Raw genomic sequence first — 23,926 nt, 5'->3', positions numbered from 1 at the left:
TTTTATGTTTTTATTTACACAATGAAGTATTTGAAGACTACAACAATAATTTTCTTGCATACAAGTTAATTCTTTATATTGTCCAAATCTCCCATTATTTTTATCTCCCATTTTTATAGAATGGGGATAAACCCCCTTATAGAGCAAAACCTCAGTGGGAGAATGATAAAACCCCATGGGGGACTCAACTTTGATTGTCTTCCCAGCAATAATTCTTCGGGGTATGTGAAATTTAAAGACCAGTTTTTGTTTAATTTTATACCCATTGTTGACTGAACTCTTCATTTATTTTCTAATTTCATAAGAAAGGGTAGCTGAGTTTGCGAAAATCCCGGATTTGCAAACTTATTCAGGAAGCTGTTGTTAAAAAACTCTTAATTAGCTAATTTATATTTTTGCACCACTATTTAAATACTCAGTTGCCGATGGGAAAATAATCAAAATATAACATTTATGTGATATTAATGATTTGCAAATTGCCCGGAAATGCCAAAATCAAAATAAGTTATGGCATTTACATATGGTTTTTAGCTATAACGAGTCATATTAAACTCTCATTTTGGTTTGATCGAGCAACGCAACAAGTTACTTCGCAGATTCATTGGACGTTTTGTGAATACTTTTGCTTTATGTAATATGCCTGAGCTTTAAACATGCATTGAATGTTGTGAATTCTTAACACTCATATCAAGCCATCATGGCTTTGAAGTGGTGTATCATATTTTGTTTGGTCAACTTTTTGAATACAGGTAAGTTGCTGATTATATTAATAGAATAGTTTTGAATAAAGCATATTACAACTTGAAATTTACATTCAGCTAATGGTCCATAAATAACAATATTGCTTTCATTTCTTTTATTTATATTGACAAGTGATATTCAGTATTAATGCATTTTTGTATATATGCCATAAAACATTAAACGTTAAATACACGATTAACAACTCACCAGAAAGTAAAAATGAAAAGTTCAACGTTTCAATTCGATATTATCACGAAACGCAAAAGAAAACACCGACATGTTATTTTCATTCAATTACTACTTATTACGAAAGAAGTTATTTTCCGACTGTTGTTACTGAAGCGTTATAAGACACCAATGCGAAGAAGATGACCCAAACGTTGCTAATATAAAAATAGTTCCATTTTATCATTACCACGGTGAGATCACATTTTAATTAGTGTATTTGTGATATTTTTTGCGCCCTGCAAGGGAAATCCCGTTTATTTCAAAAACAGAAAGATGAACACACTTATACAAAACACATAAGCATACATCTAAACCGAACAAAAGTACACATGCTACATTAACGTATAATCCTTCTAATTTTTCTATATATTGTTTTATAGCCATTTAGTTTATCCCTTTAATGAATAAAAATTGTTTTCAGTCTTACTTAATTCAAAACTATCTAATGCATGAATTGAATCATGAATTGAAAATATATTCCAAATTCTCCCAATGTTTTTAAAAAATATATACATTGTTAATTATTGTTTGTTTTTCTCTTTCGATATGATATTGGTACTCAATATAATGTTTAGTAACATCTATCAAAATTCATTTTACAATAATATATTAACTACTTTGCAAACAAAAGAAAAATAATTGTTCTATAATCTGCATTTCGTATGCCTTAAAGAAATTATATTCTTGTTAAATGCACATCACAGTCCGAAAAGAGATGTCCTAAGATTTCAAAATTATTATTGCAAAAACTTCAGATGGGATTATCTTTGAAATTCATCTTATATAATTATTTTTTATAATTAACTTGTACCAACTATTCTGTGCACAAGACTGTATTGAAACACTAGTAAATTGGTTTTAGTGATGTCAAATATAAATGAAAAAAATGTTCCAAGCCCCCAATGTAATTACGATAAATTCAGCTTACTATGGTTTGAACACATTTAGGCTATCAGCGCGGAGCAAAAATAGTTCCAATATTTTGCTATAATATTCATATAATCATAATACCTTATCTATTTCAAAATTGACTGGTCATTTTATTACTAAATTTTAATTCTTTTTATCACAAAATTACATATATCATTGCTTTACGCGATTTGAATATTACTACGCCAGCAGTCGATACAAATTTAAAGAGAACCAGTTTATTTTTTCTACCATCTGGTTCCCGATGTATGAAACCAGAATACGTAATAAATTTAGTGCCAATTTTTTCAAGGCATAAGTTAAAATACCAGAGAACACAATAATTCAGGATAAAATGGAATACGATTTTCAAATTAGATAACTTTAAGCTTAAAATGCTTAAAAAGTGTGCATGTCAGAGAAAAAAATTTATGCGTATGAATACGGACTATTTCCTCTCTGACATCATTTTCCCGCAATCGCCATCTTGGCTAGTTATTCCGAGAAAGATTGAGAAGAGATTGCTGTCGATTAGGAAGTCCCAGGTGTTTAAAAGAGTTGTAAGATTTATTATACGAACACTTAATCTCATGTATACATAACTGTTTAGTAACTTCGTTGCTTTGTCTTGCATTTATCAGTAGATCTAGCAAATTCGTCAGGAAAACGACCTATATGGTTGAGTGTTTACAGAAAATACAGCAGGTCAAGATGTTTGTTAATATTTTATTACGTTGATATTTTAGGTGCAATCAATTCCGTGTGTAGAATCAAGTTTTCTTCCAAATCTGGTAAAGCTGTTGATATATTTCGCTTGATTTTATGATTATTGATGCAAATGTTAGTGCATTACATCGAGTCAGCTCGGCCCTTTTCCAACTCGGTCCACTTTTCAATTTATTGGTATATTGGTTTGTTTTATCACTCTTTATTACTCTTTATCACTGATTAATATCTGGATTATTCAAAAATGTGGAAAGATATTTTCTTAAATTATTATTACATTTTTGGGATGCTTAACTACCTTTTGAACACACCTCAATAAGCTATCTAAGCTGGACAAAATAGGTCCAAAACTTTGCCATGGTATACAGGAAAAATATAATAACTGGCGAAAAAAGATAGTTTTCTATTTTGTGATCATGATTTTTGCAAGTGACTGGAGGTACTGCCCCAGTCATGTAATGAGTTAAATCCTATCAATTAGAGTAAAAAACATGCATAAATATATTACCAACATTATTTAGTCATAAAACGCAACAACTAACAAAATATTGCAATATGTTGGGTTTTTTTTCAAATCTATAAGCTTTGAAATGTTTCAAAAGTGCAAATATATTGTAAGAACTTTGTATAATGCGTATGAAATATTAATACAAACTATTTTCTCATGTACGTAATTTTCCCGTATTTGTGTAATCACCATGTCGACAAGGTAAGCAGGTAAACATTGCAAATTTTTTTCACTATTTAATATGAGTCATATATAATATAATAAGTCATCATACGGTGATGAAACTTACCTAATTACCTTTGTAGAAACAAACATTGAATCAATAAAAACAACTTGTCTTTAGCAGCGGAATTTTATATACATCATATTTAGTCACCATTTAAATACTTTTATTGTCTAACATCTATATGATTATTATACTAAATTAGTATTCATAATTTTTGTTGATGGAAGTATGTGAGTTGGTAGAGGAAGGAGTAATTTACAATGGCGGCGGCTAGCAATATAAACTAGTATTGTTTGACAAAAGTGCTTGCTGTATGGGAGTCACACACGACAAGCATATACTCGCTGTTGAGGCTAGCCGTACAGCATTTTAAAAATAAGATGCCTAAAACAATAATACGCAAGCCTGTTTTTCTAAAAGAAGATTTTATTGAATATCATATACAATTTACAGTTTGTATATTAATTTTTAGTGTTTGATGATCAGAAGATTTTTTTCCTTCTGAAAATCATGGCGTGAATAAATAGTTAAAGTCTGTGTGAAAACGCAAAGAGAAATAGACTGAAAATTATCAAATCATTTCTTTGGACAATATTGGTGTAAAAATTTGTAATCAAACATGTGGGTCAATCCAGCTGTAGTTGGATTATGACAAAGTATTTTTAATAGTTTAACTTTTAGCTACTTGAAAATTTAATGCGGATGTATGCTTACCATTACATTTTGCATAAGAGCTCTATAATTGACATTAAAGTCCACGGGCCAATTTATTTCTGATAGATCTTTCGGATATCTTGTTATTATATAAATTATGGCTGAACATCATCATAGAATTATTAAGAAACAATATAAATTTTAGATATGTTAATTCTTTGTAAAAATGTAAGAAGACTTGCAAGTTACCGACTTCATCATTACATTTATTTATTGTTGAAAAATTACAGAACGGCTAGGCTCAACAGTGCGTATAGGGTAGACATACCAAAATATATTGTTACAGTCATGACGGCTTTCCCATTGCTGTCAACAAATTTTAACCTTGTTCATAACTTTTTCAGATCTTGGTGTATTGTCCTCATACTTGGTCACAACAACCCTTCAAGTAGACCAGACTAAACTTGACCTTCATGTTAACATTTAAGGTAAAATGTCTAAATTTTGCTTGATCTTTTGCTATTAGTGGCTATAACTCTGTTATTTTTGAATATAGTCTTCAAAGTTGAACACAACAGTCTTTCAGGATAGGACCTGATTTACTCATAAATGTCCTTGAAGCTTTTGTGATCAGAAGTTGTGCAGAATGAATGATAAAAACCCAGAACAATTTCATTTACTTGGTTTTGCAACTTCTGAGAAATGGATGTAAAAGATAGTTGTTTTCTTAAAATTTCAGGACAGTATAGTAGATTGTAAAGACATATAGTACATACTGTATATACACTATAATTACTATACTGGACCATTCCTAAGACTTGGAAAATTGAATTATAGCTTACATGTAAATAAAAAATGTATTTACTATTTTATTATATCATAGATTTGATTCAAAAATCTTTGTACTTGGGCAATTTTGGACAAATTGTTTCTTAAATTATTTATTTGATATGAACTAACATAATTATTGGGATACTATATGTATATCTCATAATAATTATATTTTATCTTTCCAACTTTCTGTTTTAGAAGGTAGGCCTACATGTCAGATTTGTATTTGTGAATGTGAAGGGCAGGATATAGATTTAAGGATGCTTTAGGGTCAATGAGGATGGAATCAAGAGAGATAAAGGCTAAAATGTGAGACTGTCAATCTGACTAACCTTGAAGTTAATAAATGGATAAATGTTTCTTTCAACAGCATGGACACTTAAGGAAGAGGTACATTATTATTTAGAAGTATTTCTATATGATATTTCTTAATAATGATATTATTAATAATTGTATTCTAATAGTTTTTTTATTCTTGACTTGTTTAAAGGCCGACGCAGGACAGTTTATTTAAAGTCAGTGAGCTTCTGTCACTGGATAGTCTATTGTCACAAAAAGCCAAATTAATAAAAAAAAGAATTTCAGTGTATTTAAACTACATCTTATACTAGCAATTAGGAACAAAGGTAAGTAGCAAGAAGAATTGTGACAAGGAATTCAGCTTTCCTTTCCTTTTCACCTCGAGACAATTGACATTAAAATATTGAATATTCACAGTAAGCTGTCTGACATAATAATCTGATCTTGACTTAGCTGTCTATAGTTTATCAGAATCACTCACATTTATAAATTTAAATAATTTTGTAAAAATTGCTGCTTAGCAAATAGATAAAATAACTTGGGGTGTCTGTGGCATATTGGTTTAGTTTTTTGACATTAAACCAACTGCCTTTCACTGCTGTAGGTTTGAGCTCTGCAAAGGTTTATGGATTCTTTCATTTGAGAAAGCTATCAAGCTCATTTATGGAACATTGATGGTTGTACTCAGTTGCTGTTTAGTGCTTGGAATCATACACAACATAGGGGCACCCGAGGTCTTCCTCAACCAGTAAAGCTGGAAATTGGGCATATAACCTGTGCTCTAAAGTGCCCCGCCACCCCCCCCCCCCTTTTCGAAAAAAAAATGAAATTTTAATTCTGCAATTCACTTTTCAGGAAACAGGGGCACTTGTAGGATAGAACAGTAATAGCAGGAGTGATGAGGGAAGATAGATGTGTCTTAATGTCGGAAACACTAGAGAAAACGAAATACCGGCATTTGGGTTTTTTAAACCTGAAAAGAAATTGGAATAACAGGGGACTGCCTGCCCTTTGCAATAGTGGATAATAGGCTAATGAGTTCTTAAATGTGATGTGGAAAGCCTCATGAATATAGTACATTGACGTTATCTAATTATAAAAAGAAATGACATTCAGGAGAAAACTAGTCACCAGTCTTTCACTAAAAATGTGAGATAACTTTCCAATATTTGAAATATCACAATATGTATAGAACTATAATGAGCCACTTGAAATATGTATGAACAGAACTTTATAAACTTTAAGGTGAGAGTTTATCACAAAGAACATTAGATAACCTATGATTGAACAGAACCACATTTGTATATAGAGATGCCAGTACATCACCAAGAAGATGAGCTAACTTATCAATGTTTGAAATTTGTTTGTACAGAAAAATATCAAGTGCAACTGCATGTTTCTTTTATTAAGAACAGATATATTGATTACTAATAGATAACTTACAATATTTACAAACATTTATACTACCACACCCATTTAAATAAAAGTACAGCTTAGAGTGTATTATCCAAAATACATGTATTGTTGTAATGTACTTATATAGTATGTTTATTAATATATTTATTTATAGTTTTCAACTTTTGATTTTACTAGATTTTAAAAACATTTAGATTATTACTAGATCTTGAAAATATTTTTTCTATGCTCTTTCATTTAATTTTGAATTTTGAATGATGTATTACCAATGAATACCTATAATAAGTATAGAATTAAAATTGATAATGTATTCTATCTTAAAGTAATCTAAAAGTACAAAAGTAATGTTTAAACTTAAAGAGAAAATGGCCCACTGGCCTGGGGTTTGATACCATAACTCTCAGTTCATTGCTGTTGGTAGCTTTTCTAGCCTATAAAGATACTCAAGTATGTTATTTATAATAGGATGGGTTTTTTTTATCTTGAAGCAGCATGCCTCCAGGTTATTGTAATTTTTCATGATAATTTTGAAAGTGTATTTCAAAGTAAAATTTTGTGAAGTTAACAAAGAAAGTAATTTGAATATTTGAATATTGCATTTGAATATTGCAAAATCAGTCATTAATGGCACATAATGTAAGGTTTTTATTGCACTTTTTACTTAATACCTTTTTAATCAAGTTGGATTTCCTTTTGGCATATCTGGAGTCATGGGGCTTTAATTCTAAATGTAATTGTTTCATAGAGAAATTGTTGTTTGATCACAATTTTAGTTTTTGTTACTGTTTGAAAATTATCTTTAAGTTGAAAAATATGGAATAGTTTGTTAAATCTTTGTTAGGCTTGTCCAGTGGATAGAATATTTATGTGAAAAATGTTAGGACTAAAACTGCATAGAAATTATGATGTTAAGCAAAAACAACCCTTAAAATTGAAAGGGCATAAATTTGACTCTTTTTCAAATCTCACAAGAAGTTTCATTTATATTTATTCATTTAGAAAAATTATAATTGCCCATAAATGTACCGAATATGATATGAGAATTTTCTATGAATGCCTACTTTTAATTTCTACGAAGGTTTATGTAAATAGTATGATAACTTATACAGTGTGACACCATTATTTTAAACTGCTTTGTAAATACATATCCTTTGCATGCACTTTTTTGACATAGCAAACATCTGTTATTTTAATGTAGCTCTGATCAAACTTTTGGCAAATTGTGTTACATGCTTATTGATAATTGTTAATTCATTCATTAGTATGATAGTCACTTGTTACATAGTTTTATTATAACACTTCTGCCTGTTTTATTGAAAACAAATTTTGTTGAAAAAGGTGAAACATATAGGCAGCTGATATGAATTAGGGCATGTGTTCAGCTAAAAAAAGAATTTCGAGCTATTACTACAGTCAAGTTGCTGTTCCTGCACATGTTGCTTACCAGAAACTTTAAACTTAGCCATTATTATGTCTCCCCCACCTCGGGGGGAGACATATTGTTTTTGCCCTGTCCGTCCGTCCGTCAGTCCGTCCGTCCGTCAGTCCGTCCGTCAGTCCGTCAGTCCGTCCGTCCGTCCATTCTTCGTTTCCGGACGATAACTAGAGTTCCTTTTGACCTACAGCCCTCAAACTTCATAGGATGATTGGTCTTATAGAGCTGATGATCCCTATTGTTTTTGGGGTCAGTAGGTCAAAGGTCAAGGTCACAGTGACCGTTGGTCAATTTCTCGTTTCCGGATGATAACTAGAGTTCCTTTTGACCTACAGCCCTCAAACTTCATAGGATGATTGGTCTTATAGAGCAGATGATCCCTATTGTTTTTGGGGTCAGTAGGTCAAAGGTCAAGGTCACAGTGACCGTTGGTCAATTTCTCGTTTCCGGATGATAACTAGAGTTCCTTTTGACCTACAGCCCTCAAACTTCATAGGATGATTGGTCTTATAGAGCTGATGATCCCTATTGTTTTTGGGGTCAGTAGGTCAAAGGTCAAGGTCACACTGACCGTTTGGTCAATTTCTCGTTTCCGGATGATAACTAGAGTTCCTTTAGACCTACAGACCTCAAACTTCATAGGATGATTGGGCTTATTGAGCAGATGATCCCTATTGTTTTTGGGGTCAGTAGTTCAAAGGTCAAGGTCACAGTGACCGTTGGTCAATTTCTCGTTTCCGGATGATAACTAGAGTTCCTTTTGACCTACAGCCCTCAAACTTCATAGGATGATTGGTCTTATAGAGCAGATGATCCCTATTGTTTTTGGGGTCAGTAGGTCAAAGGTCAAGGTCACAGTGACCGTTGGTCAATTTCTCGTTTCCGGATGATAACTAGAGTTCCTTTTGACCTACAGCCCTCAAACTTCATAGGATGATTGGTCTTATAGAGCAGATGATCCCTATTGTTTTTGGGGTCAGTAGGTCAAAGGTCAAGGTCACAGTGCAGTGGGGGAGACATGCGCTTTTTTACAAAAGCATCCTCTAGTTTTTTAATGGATTGTCTTCATTCTTGGACACAACAATTCTTTGGACAAGACCATTAAGAAGACCAGACTGAAGTTGACATTGATTCATGAATTATATTGACCTTCAAGTTCAAATGTATGAACTTTGATTTTGAATTTTTATTTTCTTCAAACTTGTAGGCTAAGACATAATCATAAAAGAAAATCAAACTCAATATCACATTGACTCTTAAATGTTTTAATTTTTTTTCTTTGCTTTGATCTTTACAATGCATCAGCACAGTGAAGGTCATAATATGGTTACCGTCCAGCATGACTGGTAGAGTCAACAACCTTGACCACTCTGTCACAGACACTCCTTCTGACAGGACAATCAAGAGGATTAAATGGAACTTGACCTTGAATTTAATTATTGACATATTGTTTTTGCTTTCGCAATCTGTCCGTCCGTCGGTCAACCTACTGGTGGAATTTCAACCAAACTTTACAAGAGTGATCAATTCCATTTGTAGTTATGCACATCACTGACAAGTTACGATCAGAGCTAAAAATAGAAAAATATTGTCCGACTTTCATAGGTCAAACTACAGTTGGGATTTCAACCAAACTTTACAGGATTGATTAGTACCATCCCTAGTTGTGCACATTGCCTGCAAGTTCGATTTCACTGCACAATATGGCCGCCACAGCTTAAAATAGAAAAATCTTGTTCACAAGTCAAACTTGTAGTGGGATTTCAACCAAACTTAATAGGAGTGATCAGTACTATCCTTTGTTGTGCATATTGCCAGCAAGTTTAACTTTGCTGCACAAAATGGCTGTCAGAGCTATAAATATAAAAATCTTATCTGGCTTTCACAGATAGAACTGCTGGTTAGATTTCAATGACTACACAGGAGTGAACAGTTCCATCCCTAGTTGTGCACATTGCCGGCATGTTCCGCTTCACTGCACAAAATGACCCCCAGGGTTAAAAATAGAAAAATCTTACCACATGTCAAATTGCGTGCTGGATTTCTGCCAAATTCAAAGGAGTGATCAGAACAATACACAGTTTTAGAGGACATATGTTTTTGTGACAAAAAACCTTCAAGTTCATATATTATATGGCCTTTAACTTTATTTGATAAAAAATCCTCGAAATTAGGTAAAATTGTCATTACTTTGTTATTTTTTTACAGATTTGATTCATGCTTGGACAAACAATCACAAAAACCAACATGTTGATTTTTTCTGATATAACTTTGACCTTTAACTGACCATTACCTCCAAGGTTAAACAATTTAATTTGCTCACATTGTCATAACTGCTTTTTGTCTATGATTTGATTCATTCTTGGACAAAAGAACACTTATCATTCAACTATGACATTTACTTAAATGTGTTGACAGTCAAATTCAAATTTGAAATTTACTTTATACATTTATATTATGTTTTCTAGGAGTACTCTTATAGGTACTACAATATTCTCAAACTGCTGTGTTTGACTTTCTATATAAGAAAAAGCAGAGCATGACCCAAGCTAGGTAGTGGCTCTTGTTTTCAATGCCAACTCCATTCCAATTTACATTCTCACATGTATTATGTATTGCACTTGAAAGGTTTCTACAAAAAATTAAGTTTGTTCTTACAGTCCTGGTTTTAGTTTAGAAATATTTTATAGACAGTTAAATTTTCTGGGTTTTTTTCTATTTGCATAATCATTTCTTGGAATAAATATAGTAAGTGCACTGATTTATGTGTTATACACTCACATATGGAAGTCCTTCACATGAACATTGGTTGAAGAAAAATTTAGATTAACTTGAACAACTATAGTTTCCCAACAAATTCCAATGTCATATTTTGAAATGTTTATTCATGATATATATGATATCAATTATGCATTTTGACTTGGTTTGTAAGTATGCTCTTGGTACATGATTTTCAATTTTGACAAGAGTTTGGAGGCAATACTTTTATATGGTATGCAAAATGGGCACTTATTCTACTTTAAAAATGGGAATGATATCAGCTAGGAACACCTGAAATAGATTGCTCTACAAATCTCGAAGTATAAAGTTTTGTATGCAACATATTGCGCCCCTTCAGTGCTTTCAGCACTTTGATTTAATCTGCATTTGGTATGCCTAAAAGAAATTCTACTCTTGTTTAATGCAAATCACAGTCCCAAAATAGGTATTATAAGCTTTCAACATTATTATTGCAAACACTTCAGTTGGGATTATCTTTGTTTTCATCTTTTAAAAGATTTGATTTGTGCCAAGTATTCTATATTGATACAATTGTAAATTAGTTTTAGTGATATCAAATATCAGTAAAAACTTGTTCTATTCTTTATTTTCAAATTAAGCATATATTTGTGCTCCAGTTTACGTTTACAAACAGGTAAACAGCTATTTGATTTATATATATTTGCATTGGTTGTGAACCTTTTTCATTTGTCACAATGATATAATAGAAGGCCTTGAGGCATCTTTTCAAACCAATAACAGAGCAACCAGCAAATTTAGGATATGTAAGAAATATGTTTTATGTGCCTTGAAAATGCAAAAACAAATAGCACAGACACTATAGATTTTATTGAATTCATGGATCTTATATAAAACCCAATTCGTCCTAAATGTACCTAATATACTCTGAAATAATCATAAACCATGACTTTAAACATATAGTTACTTTTTAATCCATTATTATATTTGGGTAATCAAACAATGGATATTCTAACAAATTATCAGTAAATAGAACATTTTTAGTCACATAATTGAATTGAAGCTTTTTAAGCACTTTCCGAAAACCAAGATATTGCTATTGTTTCTGGTTAATGAGAACCACAATTTAACAACTTTTCTTGCATATCAGACAGGACTATCTACCATTTACGCCGGTGCTAGTAAACTCTGTCTTCCATCCGCATTTAAGACGAGTCGCGTGCTTAAAATGGCATCATAGCCGCGCGCCTTTTATGAATGAATTATGTTTTTAGAATGACGTCATTTTACCGTTATAAATGAAGTTGTAAGTTTATACGCTACTATAAGAAAAAAGTACATTTTTATATTTTATATTTTACTCTAGATGAGCATAGTATACCTTTAAAATATATAGCAGTTCACAGACAATGCTTTCTACTAAACGAAAAATTAGTTACGTATTGAAAATTCAATATTGTGTTAATTATCCCCGCCGAAAAGGCGACAGGGATATAAAAATAGTCTCCGTCCCTCCGTCCTTCATTCCGTCCATCCGCTTCCATGGTACAGTTATAATGTGAATAGAGGGACAGTAGGTAACTGTCCTTTCTCTTTGATGTCACTCATTCCGTTATGCTTTTATGTGGGTTTTTTCTTTTGTGTGGCTAAACGGAACAATAGAGAGAACAATGTAGCCACATTATTACTTCCCCGTTAGAACGGCCGTCCGTACGTTATAAAATTCTTTCCGTAGCATATCTCTTTGAGGTATCGACTTGAAACTTCATAGGTGGATAGATCTCATTTAGGAGGAGTTCAGCAAACAAGAATGATGACCTACCCTGCATTTTTTTCAGTTTTTGCCTTTAATTATTTTTCATACTTAATTCTTGTCCAGAGCATAACTAAAAAGCTTTTGAGATATCAACATGAAACTTCATATGTTGATAGATCTCACTCAGAAGGTGTACAATGCTTTAAAATGATTACTCTACCCTTCATAATTTTTGAGATATTGCCTTCTGTTATTTTTCGTACTTATTTTTTTCCTGAGTGGAGCATAACTCAAAAAAGTATTTGAAATGTTAACATGAATTTGTGGATTTATCTTATTGAGGAGGAATGCTGTGTGCAAGAATGATACCTCTACCCTTTATAATTTTTGAGTTGTTGTCCTTTATTATTGTTAATATTTTTTGTCTGGAGCTTATCTCAAAAAGTGTTAATGGTATAAACTTGAAATTTCATAGGTGGACAGATCTTATTGAGAAGGAGTGCAGTTCACAAGAATGATAACCTTCCCTGCATTATTTTTCAGTTATTGCCCATTGCTATTTTCAGCCATCGGTATTAACATAGGTTTCAAATATGTTATTACTTCTGCCATCAGTTTTCATTACCAAGAGACCTCTTAAATTTAATTATTCTGCTATACTGCATATATATTCTCCCATTAAGCAAACACATTTTGCGGGGGATGAAAATGTTAACATGGCCTTTGTTTATAGTATTTCATTTCACTTATTCCATGGGAAAAAGAAAATATTTTTTTGCAAACATATAATAATGTTCTAGTTTATACATTTTTATATAGTAAGGGTATTACCCTCTGATATGATTGTTTCGTGTACGTTGACAATATTGTTGTCTAAATAATATGTGACAAGCTCAGCGATGTTTGGCCCAAATGTGATACATTTTGGCGAAAATGAGTTATGACTAGTTTGTGGTAGAAAAACATCTGCTGAATATCTGGCAACAATTATTTTTTAAGAATACTTGATATTTTATGAAATATTCTAATTTGTATGACATCACCATAACAACAAAAAAATAGCATTTTAAACTTTTATTGGTATATCTAAACTAGAAATAATTCCATAGTTAGACACAATAAAATAAACAAAACATAAAGTTATCATTCATCTTGGTGTAATAAATGTTATATCCTGATATAAAAACTATTATTTGTGTCAATAATCGGTTGCCATGGCAACAAAAATAAAAAAAATCATCAAATGCAATATTTTTGCATTTAATATGATTAATTCATCACCAAATTAATGCATAAATTTATATTATATCAAAAGACAACAATATTTAAGACTTTTCAGAAAAAGAAATAAAGGATTTTTCACTTTTCCCTTTAAGTGTTATTGATAATAAATAAAAATGTAAGGATTAAATTCTCAGAATTTCAGTAACTTTCCATGATTGAGGCGAATATCATAACTTAAGATAGTCCACTTTAAACCACATATCTGAAACATGATAGCATATAAATTATAAATCCAATGCAAAAAAATAATTCTTTTATGCATTGATTACAAAAATGGTGTATTTCTAGTTACCATGGTAACAAAAAATATGCTAAAAAAACGCCAAAAAAACTGTATGATTTAAAATAATGGCATCTTATAAAAAAATTCCATATCAAATAATTGTATTCACAATAATTTCAAAGGTCTTTCAGAAATTTAACCAAAAAATAGAAAGATCTTGCACTTGTTATTTTCCTGATTATATGTTTAGTTACAGATATTGACGGTGTAACCATATTCTTATCAGTGTATTTTAAATTGTATAATATGAATAACATTTTATATACATAATATATCTTTAAATTGAAATAATTTCAATAAATTAAAACAATTATAATAACAGATTTTGCAAACACATGGAAAGTCACAAATGACAGATCACTTTTGTCCTTGAATGTAGTCCTGCAACCCCAGTTTGAGGGTTTGATCCATACAGGGTAACAACAACCATGTCTCCTCATATGCCTTCAGTTTTTGTAAGCAGTGAAAAAGTGATTCATAAACTTGCAAAAACTTGTTTCACAATGAAGTCAAAATATTGTAGCATCTGCCACTGCAGATTTCAGCTTTTTCAAGGATGCTTCTGATGACATAAATTCTATGAGAATGTAATTCACTTTGGTATATACTGTCAAACATAGGTCTTCTACAAGTCATTGACTTCTCACATGCCATCCTGAAATAACAAAAACCTGAATTAGAATAAATGAAACAATATAGTGTAGATATAATAATTTGACTTCACAGAAATGAATTCAAGTAAATTGTTGTAAAGTGTTGCACAGCTATTTGGTTCTAATAAGGTCTTGTCCATGTAAGTTCTTGTGTAATATATTACAGTCTATATGTCATGTACATGGAGCAGTCACATTCATCTTGAACATGTCTAAAATAATCTGAATCTACATTATATGCATGCATTGTGGTAAAGTCACCTCACTATTTATTTCACAAATTAAAGAATTTAAAATGGAATACTGCATATTAATATATACATTTATGTATGCTTACCCAATTGAAGTGCTTTTTATGTTGACAAATACTGTGCAGTTGATACAAAGTGATTGTCTTTTCTACTCCATAACCCTGGTGCTCAATAGGGCATAGATGTCGTACATGGTGCCTCATTTCCAACAAAAGTTTAGTATATTCATCAGCAATTAGGCGAACTATCTATGTGTTCTGAAAATTATGTACAACGTGTATACAGTATGTACTTTAAGAGGTTAACATTATTTGCATAAAACAATACAACATTATTTCTAAATATAAACTTTATATTTACTGCCTGTAACTGTACAGAGTTATTTAATTTTAAAACAATATTTTTAACTTCTTATCTGACATCATATAAAATGCTATTTGCAACAATGATTACATTCATAGTAAATCATTTGATCATAAGAACAAGTATCAAAACATTTACGAGTACATTTCCTTGTGGTCTTGAAGAATATGGCTCCAACATGCTGGGTATTATCTTCTTTAAAATTTTTAATGTATATTGGCTGACCTAAAATTACAACACAAAATATTTCATCAGCAAAAAAGTACTGGCTCATAAATGATTGAAATACCCTGGTAGCAGGGCTTCTGTTAGTGGAAGTTTAGGACTAGGAGTCATTTACTCCTTGATTTTGGCTTCCAAAATGTAATGCTTTTCCTTTTTTACCTGTAATGTGACTTCCAATGACAGACATTTTGCAATCTTTGACTGCCTATGTTTGGAACCTTAATGGAAGCCGTGCTTGTAGAGTATGCTACATGTATGTGGTATTCATGACTTTGAGTAATGCCAATATAATATGATTTATTGTAGATACTTTAACTACTAAAAGGATAATAATAATAATAATAATTTTTTGATATTTATCTATGGTGACATCTTCAATAGCAGTACTATATCTATTTATTGTATTTTAAAAGTTGCATGCAGTGCAGCCCTGATAACATTTTCTTTACTTATAATACTAAATTGGATCTTGAATTGCAATAGAAATTCATTTGTCAATAATTACAGTACAGTAGCCTTGTCATTTATTTCCTTTAAAATTTACACTGATTTTTTTAGAAATTTTTTATACAATATAAATCTAATTGATGTAGATCTATAACAAGCTCATTCATTGAAAAACAAATTTCAAAATACGCTATGTGTCCAGTTACATTTTTGTCCCAGTGATGTAGAAAAATATTATAACAAAAATGTTTTGTTTTATCACGTGTTTAATATTTTCATTTCAGCCAGGACTTTAATTTATTTTTGTAATGTAATCAATGTCTAATTTAGAAAAAAATAACAATAAATTTCTATAAAGACCCTGACAACTACAAATCGAGTGTAATAATAAATGTATCCCAAAATTTTTATCTGTCATGACCTGACCTAGATGCCTGCTATGTTTTTTTTATTTATAAACCAGTTCAAGTAGACATGGTCTTGTTTATAGTAAAAATACGATGATTATTCAACAAATCAGAAAAAAATAATGAACAAAAATTAGCATAAATAATAAAAGATGCACTTACCTTAATATTTATTTAAACAAGTACAGTAACATAGAACTGACGTAAAAGGTAGTAAATCTACATGTGTTTACTCGCTGACCCGACTCCTGAGTTTACACGGTGTATTTATTCTAAATATAGATTTTTGGGAGATATTTTTCGTGTGGAAGCTGAGAAGGGCTGTTCAAAAAGTATTTTTGATTTATTTTCAAGTTTATTTCTACGCTTACAACTTAAAATTAAACTCTGTTTTGAAAGGAAACTCTAAAAATCAAGACATGAAAACTCGCGTGACTTTGCAAGCGTTTTTCTCACACTGATTAAAAACAAAATTGGGCCAATAATCGCTGAGCGCGTCACATATATTAAAGTATTAACAACATCAACGATCTCTTCTTAGTTATATCATCTTTTTTTCTTTCTTTTTTTAAAGCTACTCTATATGCATCAAAAACTAGCATTGATTGACAATTATTTCAAATAGAAGCATGTCTCAATTATATTTTTTTAAAAATCTAGTGCACAGGTAAACAATGATAATATGTAGTAAGAACATTCACAAACAATAGTTTTTCACTTAAAAAAATCGACAAATTGATGATGATAAGATATATCAACAATATAAACCATCCGTTGTTTCTGTCTCTCGAAAAATGACTCGACAGATAACAAAATGATTATATGAAAATACCAACATTGATAGTCATTTTAAAAAGCTACTCGACAGGTGACAACAATTATTTATATATAGGTTACATCTATTGACAAGATACTCGACAGGTGACAAAATGATAAAATGTTTATACAACAAATTCAGTCTTTCAAAAAGCTCCTCGACAGATGACATAAAATAAAAGGTATTAACAACATTAACAATTTGTACTTTCCGTCTCTTCGACAGGTGAAAGAATGTTAAATTGTGTAATCAATAATCAACAGATACATTCTTGTTAAAAGTTACTCCACAAATGACAAAAAATACACAAAAAGATATCGACAAAAATAACAATGTGTAGTTATACTTTGTTTTGAAAAAATACTTGACAGGTGACAAAAAGATTGAGCATATATAAAGAATTTGTGATATCTTCATTTTTAAATATATTATAAATAATACAATTCAACAATTGTTTTGTATGTAAACTAATACTTTTTCATTAATGTTTATACGCAAGAACTAAGAAAATGTTCTGTAAGGTTTATCAGTCATAGTGTTTTAATATGAATATTTTGCTACCGTTGCTGTTCATCTGAAGAATTGTATACCCACAGCTTTCTCATCAAGAAACAAAGCTAATATTTATTCTGCATTCAATGTATTTCAGTGTTTCTTCAACCTAAGGTTGTTTATAAACCAACTGAGTTTCCATACTCAAAATGTTTTGAAAATGGGACGAACAGAGTGATTTGTGAAAAGCTGAATATGAGTTACGGTAAGTAATATCACTAAAATGAAAACGTTATACCGGCAAGCGGGGGTCTTGTTACTGATATATTTTAAACCTTTTAAGTAAGAATTCGACTTTAAAAAACGAAAAATCGTATAATTCAGTGTTGCTCAGTTATTCCGAATTTCTAAGTCACTTTTGTTTAGTATCTTTTTCTCATAGACTTTTCGTTGAAATACATGTTCACTATCAGAATTGATACATTTTCTTACTCAGCACATGATACTAACATTTTGTTACATTCCCTTTCTGGCATCAATGATATTCATTTCAATCTTGAAATACTTGTTCAATATCAAGGACATGCAATTTCGCTGTGCCTGTTTGCAGATTATGTTTTTAATTCCTCTTTAATTTCTTGGTAATATCCAGAAATAAGAATAAACTAGACATATACGCGGACAGATCTTGTGTTTCTTATTCCCTCTAGTCACGTTTGCACGTTTATATGAATTATGTTGCAGAGATTTGCGCTCGAGATAGATGGCTTGTGCCATGAATGCTGTAGAGCTTTGACTCGGGGAAATTGACATACAAGTTAATGTAGTGGTAATTGCTATTTTTTAATGTACGCTGGAAAGAATAGTCACTGCCCGAGTATATCATATATGCTTCAGAAAATGTCATTGTATTTCAAATATGCTAAAGAAAATGTCATTTTACGTCATATTTGCTAAAATTATTGTCATTGTATTTCACATATGCTAAGGTAAATGTCTTTGTTCTACCTTTATGCTAAAACAATGTCATTGTACTTAACATATGTTAAAGTTTAAAGAGGCCCTGCTGAGGTTTTTTTGACTTGACTGGACTAGAACCAATTTTACAAGATTAATTCTCCATTTGATGTAGGTCTAGACTATTAATGTGTATACAAAATCTCAGATAATTTCCCAAATACGTTTTTCTAGAATAATTATTTTTAATTGCGAAAAGGGATCTGAAATTAAAAAACGTTGCAACGCTTTTCACTTAAGTCGGACTAGGAATAATTTCAGTTCATTGGAAGTATATTTCCTAACTATCCATTTGTTTTCAGTGTCCGACATTATCTATGTAAAATATTCAAATGCAACATTTTTTCCTTGTGTTTTTTTTTAATGTGGTTCCCTTAATGCCACTGCACTTTCATATATCCTCAAATTAATGTCATTGTATTTCATTTATTCTAAATCAAGAAAAAATGTTATAACAATTCATTTATGCTTAAGCAAATGCCATAACTGCGCTTGAGAGTTTGATGCATTTCATTTGTTATATGTAAAGAAGGAAATAGTATACGTTTTATGTCGATGATAAGGCTTTTAATCATCCTTCTTTGAGTTTCAAGCACTTTTATACTTGTAGGTATTTACTTACATTTTCACAAATATATTAGGCAGACAGGTGTGTCAGTAATAGTATTTACATCATTAAGTTAATGTGTGCTATCATATGTAACACCGAAACATAGTTTAAAACTTACTTTCATTTGCAATTGATCATAATACATTTTGACAGGGTATTCTCTCGGGTTTTTTTTTCTGGCAATTGTCTTAACTATATTATACTGTTTAAATGTTTCTAGATATAACGTTGCTACTCTTCTCTCATTGTTTTATTTTTCTTGAAATAAATAATTCCAACCGCACAGCTAAAATTTCAACCATGATACACCATAATTTCAACGACCAAACCTCTTTTCTTTTGACCGATGTAACAACTGTATTTGTTACACAAACAAACAGAATATTTAAAATGGTTTTCCTTTTTTGTATAATTATATTTTGGATTCAATCATTTATTATTTTGTCTCAAAATTAGTCATTTTGTTGATTTTTTTTCAGCAAGTTAAATAATATTTTTCAAATGAATATTTTGACTTTTCAGTAACAGCTATAACTTAAACGGGTAATTGAGCAAACTTATATAATAACACTCTACAATAAACATCCCTTGTTTCACCAAGATCTGTCAGTAATATGATTGACTTAAACTTACATGGAGGCAGATAAATCATTTAAAAGTTATTTACTAAATAATTCTTATTATAATTAAACGGACCCGTTTATGTTAATTGTATTTTCTATCATAGGGCAATTTATTGCGAGTAATTTCCGACAAAAATTGTAAAATAGTCCAAAATAACATATATTTCATATATGATATTTGAGGTCCTTCACTTTTTATTTATTAACATTTTCCATCAACTGATGATGGTAGAACAAGTATTGACCGTGGCATTTTATTAAAGATCAACACAATAATATAATGATGTCTCTCCAGTATCATCAAAATCTATGTTATTCTAATAAACAAGCGATATAGCTTCGCGTATCCGCTATGAACATCTCCTTAGGGATTAAAAAGAGAGAAATAGAATCCCAAAAGAACATCCAAACGGCAAAATTGAAAATGTTAAATGCTCGGCTTAATGGAAATATTTTTTTTTAATAAATGTGTCTGGACAGCTTAACAAGCAAATGTGTTATTCCTTTATACAATGTAAAGGGCAATATAACCTGTCAACAAACTCTGTAACAATTAAAGCAGCATAAATATTTCATTGTATAAACGTCACGAATATTAAGCTAGAATAAACAATATAAACTTTAATTATTCACTGATATGACTGTTCATGACGACCTTTCACGTACATTATTTTTTTTTTCATTTTTCTACTGAAATTAATTCATTGTCAATGTGTTGTATCTTTCTTAGATACTCTATAAATTATCCCGAGGGAATTATGCACATTGATAGGTTTAAGGACAGTCGCCATAAAAAACTAATTTTATGATGTTATTATTTCTTCTTCTGTAATTAAATTACTTTAAATGAAACATCCTGCATTCGGTGCTACAAGCATGACGGGGACATTTTATTAACAAATACTCTCCATCATCAGGCGTAAATTAACATGCTTCATAAAGTGTCTTCAATTTACCCCTGTCTGACAAGATTTAAGGTTTTCATTTCTTGTAGTTACTTATATCATACCTATCATACTTATATCATACACACAATGGAAAACTAGCTGCCTGATTCACTTGATCTTTTAGGCAAACACTTATGATAAGTTAAAGTGCTAATCAAGTGTCTTAAAACGTAATTAGATATTTTACTCATAATGTGACGGTTTATTGTAAGCTTTATCCTATATTTGTTTGGCTTGAATCTTTCTTTAAAATTAAAAAAAAAACGTGAACGCACAAAAACGACAATAACTTACAAATCGACAAATGAACCAAAAGAACCTTTTGTCATTCAGGTTCATGTGATTTTTTGTCAGATAATGATATACCGTAGATCTGTTTTTAGTCATCTATGCAAATTCAAAGACTTTTGGATTTTTAATTTCTTTTATAAAATTGCACACAAACAGGTTCTTTTTCTGGGTGTCGTTTTTGTATTAAAACTACAGTAATGTTTACATAGTAAGTACATGACGAAACAGCAGTGATATATTATATAGGATTGTATAAGTACATTTTATTTTTATCTAAATGAATAGCGCTTAAAAATCAGAAGGAAATAAATCAACAACGCTAAGCTTTAACTACTTGTAGAAACGTTTACACTTATCTGATAGTAGTTGGTATATGATGTTGCAATCGCGTCATGAATTATTGAAAAGCTATAATTTCATAAATGAATATCTCGGAATTGGACAGTCAAAATTGAACTACCGTTATTAAATTGTCAGAACCCGGACAAATTTAAGATCCTGGTTGGGTAAGATATATTAATTTAGCAACCGTGGTCATAAATTATTGTACAGCTATTTGTTGAATGAATATCTTACAAACCAAAATTTATTTGGTATTTGAAATTAAACTGCCGTTGTTAAATTGCCGAACCCGATAAAATGCAAGATCCTGGTAGAGGGTATTTTTAAGATATAACTTACGCATATTTACAAACCATTTGTAACGAATTTATTTTGCAGATTTTAATGACAACATAATAAAATTTTGGGAGCCAAGTCCGGCTGAAAACTGGAGTTATGTTTAATTCATTCGCTCAAAATAGGTCTATACCCGCGTAGCATTTTATTTGCATTTTTAAATAGTGTGTTTTCTCTCGGCATTGTATTAGACTTTAAAGGTAGAAAAACAACTGACAAAGTGAGGAGCAATTTGCCCTTGATACATATTAATAGCAACATTAAACCATCATCAACACAAAAAGTTCGATTTTATTTATTTATTTAGCTATTTATTTATATATTTATTTATATATTTAATTAGTATAAGTATAAAATATTCAAATTCATTCTCCGGAAGAGAACATTGCTACTTTAGAGGAACTTTAAATAATTGAGTTACTTTACATTTTGCATAACACATTTCATTGCTTAATATGTTAAAGGTTTCAAAAAATGTATAGGCTATATAATACACATTTTTTTTTAAATTTTGAAACATAGTCATTAGTAATATAGGTAGAAAAAGTGCTACAGATTACTGTGAATGATTTAATAAAGATACGATTACGACTAGAAGCAACCAGACATTTTGCTTTATTTATAACATTATTTTGGTTAGTTTTTCAAATTTAAATATATCTACATTCTTTTTTGTTTACAGAAAGACAAGAGAAAGAGAGCGTGTGGCCACCAGGGCCATACGCAATACCAATGTGCAAATATGGCTGTCCAGAATCACAGTCTCGAGGATGGTCAAAAAGTTTTATAAAGGTCAAGATGGTAGAATTTAGTAAAAATTCAGAAAGTGTCCCTACAGATTTAGATAGGAATTGGAAGCCCTATTCCTCAATCATAAACGATGACTATTTCAAACCGCCGCATCGTATAGAAAATTGGACGTTTTTTTATTTTTGCGTGAAATTCCGAAATGACACTGCACTTGATAAGGAAGAATGGATTCCAGGAAACTACAGCATTTATAAGATCGGTTCTTCGTGTCCCACGGGTATACATCAATTCTTGTATACCTTAACATTTTTAAGTTCTAATTAAACTGGTTTTTGCATTAGCAATAGAAATCATAATTTCCAACATCTCTCATGAACATATTCATCTAATTATTTTCCTTGTCTAATCTGGAATCAAATATTTCGACATTTATGGTCATATATCACTTTTATTAAATTCAATCAATGTTACATTTGAGCTGCTATGTTTATCGTTATAGATACTTTAAAATGCAGATTAATCTGATATTCAATATATCAAAAAATCCAACGGTGTCTTTGTATCATGATTTTTCTAGAATTTGAAGAATCCACCAGAACTTTTCCTGTCACTGAATTTGTGCAGCATGGTCATGTTCCAGATATTGCAGTGAGTGAAGAAGGTTCGTGGATAACATTTTTGTAAACTTGTTTGTTTGTCTGTAAAAAGTATTAACTAACTTTTTTGTCAACAATTGTTCGAAAAAGCGGATTTATACAATACAACATACTTTTGATAATATAATTCTAAGTATTGCATGATAATAAAGTCTGTTACATCTTAAAAATAACGAAATATCTAACGAATATACTAGGGTTGTGTTTCCAGTACTAATCTTTTAAGGAAAAATATTACTTTAAAAATGAATAAAGTTTATAGAAAAGACAAGCATGAGTTATTATGATGTTTTTATGAATTAAGAACATGCAATACGCTTAATAATCGGAGCAAATAGTGCTGAAATTGCAATAATATATGAAAAAAGAATATTAATGTTGACTAAGGGTGGGTAATGGGGACTATATACAAATAGTAGTTCACTGTAAAACTGTAACTAAATGCTGAAACGCTAAAAAGAGCAGCTTGACCAATGCTGACCAATGATTTACATTTTTTAGAAAATGTAAACAAGGACATTAAAATCGTTTGAAAAATTAAATATTTTGGAAATCTGTTTTTCTCTTATTTAGAAATCGTTTTTAAAACGTGTTCTTGAATATGTGTTCGCTGCTTTTTCCTTCACTTTGACGTACGTATGTTTGCTCATACTGCCTATTGTT

The 23,926-nt window shown here is 30.6% G+C and overlaps 1 protein-coding gene across 1 annotated transcript; it reads left to right on the top strand.

The window, feature by feature from the left end:
• The first annotated feature begins 576 nt into the window (after positions 1-576).
• LOC132753513 (uncharacterized) lies at positions 577-23,328 on the top strand. The gene is made up of 4 exons (XM_060743994.1): positions 577-749; positions 17,849-17,956; positions 22,540-22,884; positions 23,185-23,328. Exons 1-4 carry the CDS (start codon positions 698-700, stop codon positions 23,289-23,291), a joined length of 612 nt encoding a protein of 203 aa, XP_060599977.1. The 5' UTR covers positions 577-697; the 3' UTR covers positions 23,292-23,328.
• Positions 23,329-23,926: the final 598 nt, after the last annotated feature.

The sequence above is a fragment of the Ruditapes philippinarum genome, unplaced genomic scaffold (assembly GCF_026571515.1).
Source record: "Ruditapes philippinarum isolate M1 unplaced genomic scaffold, ASM2657151v2 ctg5744_1_1_1_1, whole genome shotgun sequence".
Taxonomy (NCBI): Eukaryota; Metazoa; Mollusca; class Bivalvia; order Venerida; family Veneridae; genus Ruditapes; species Ruditapes philippinarum.
This window is presented reverse-complemented; position numbering and strand designations above follow the sequence as displayed.

Bases quoted from the DNA above. Each gene is read 5' to 3' on its own strand.
- LOC132753513 (XM_060743994.1), top strand. From the start codon at position 698: ATGGCTTTGAAGTGGTGTATCATATTTTGTTTGGTCAACTTTTTGAAT. The intron at 750-17,848 runs GTAAGTTGCTGA...AATGTATTTCAG, and splicing joins GGTCAACTTTTTGAATACAG to TGTTTCTTCAACCTAAGGTT. The intron at 22,885-23,184 runs GTATACATCAAT...TGATTTTTCTAG, and splicing joins CGGTTCTTCGTGTCCCACGG to AATTTGAAGAATCCACCAGA.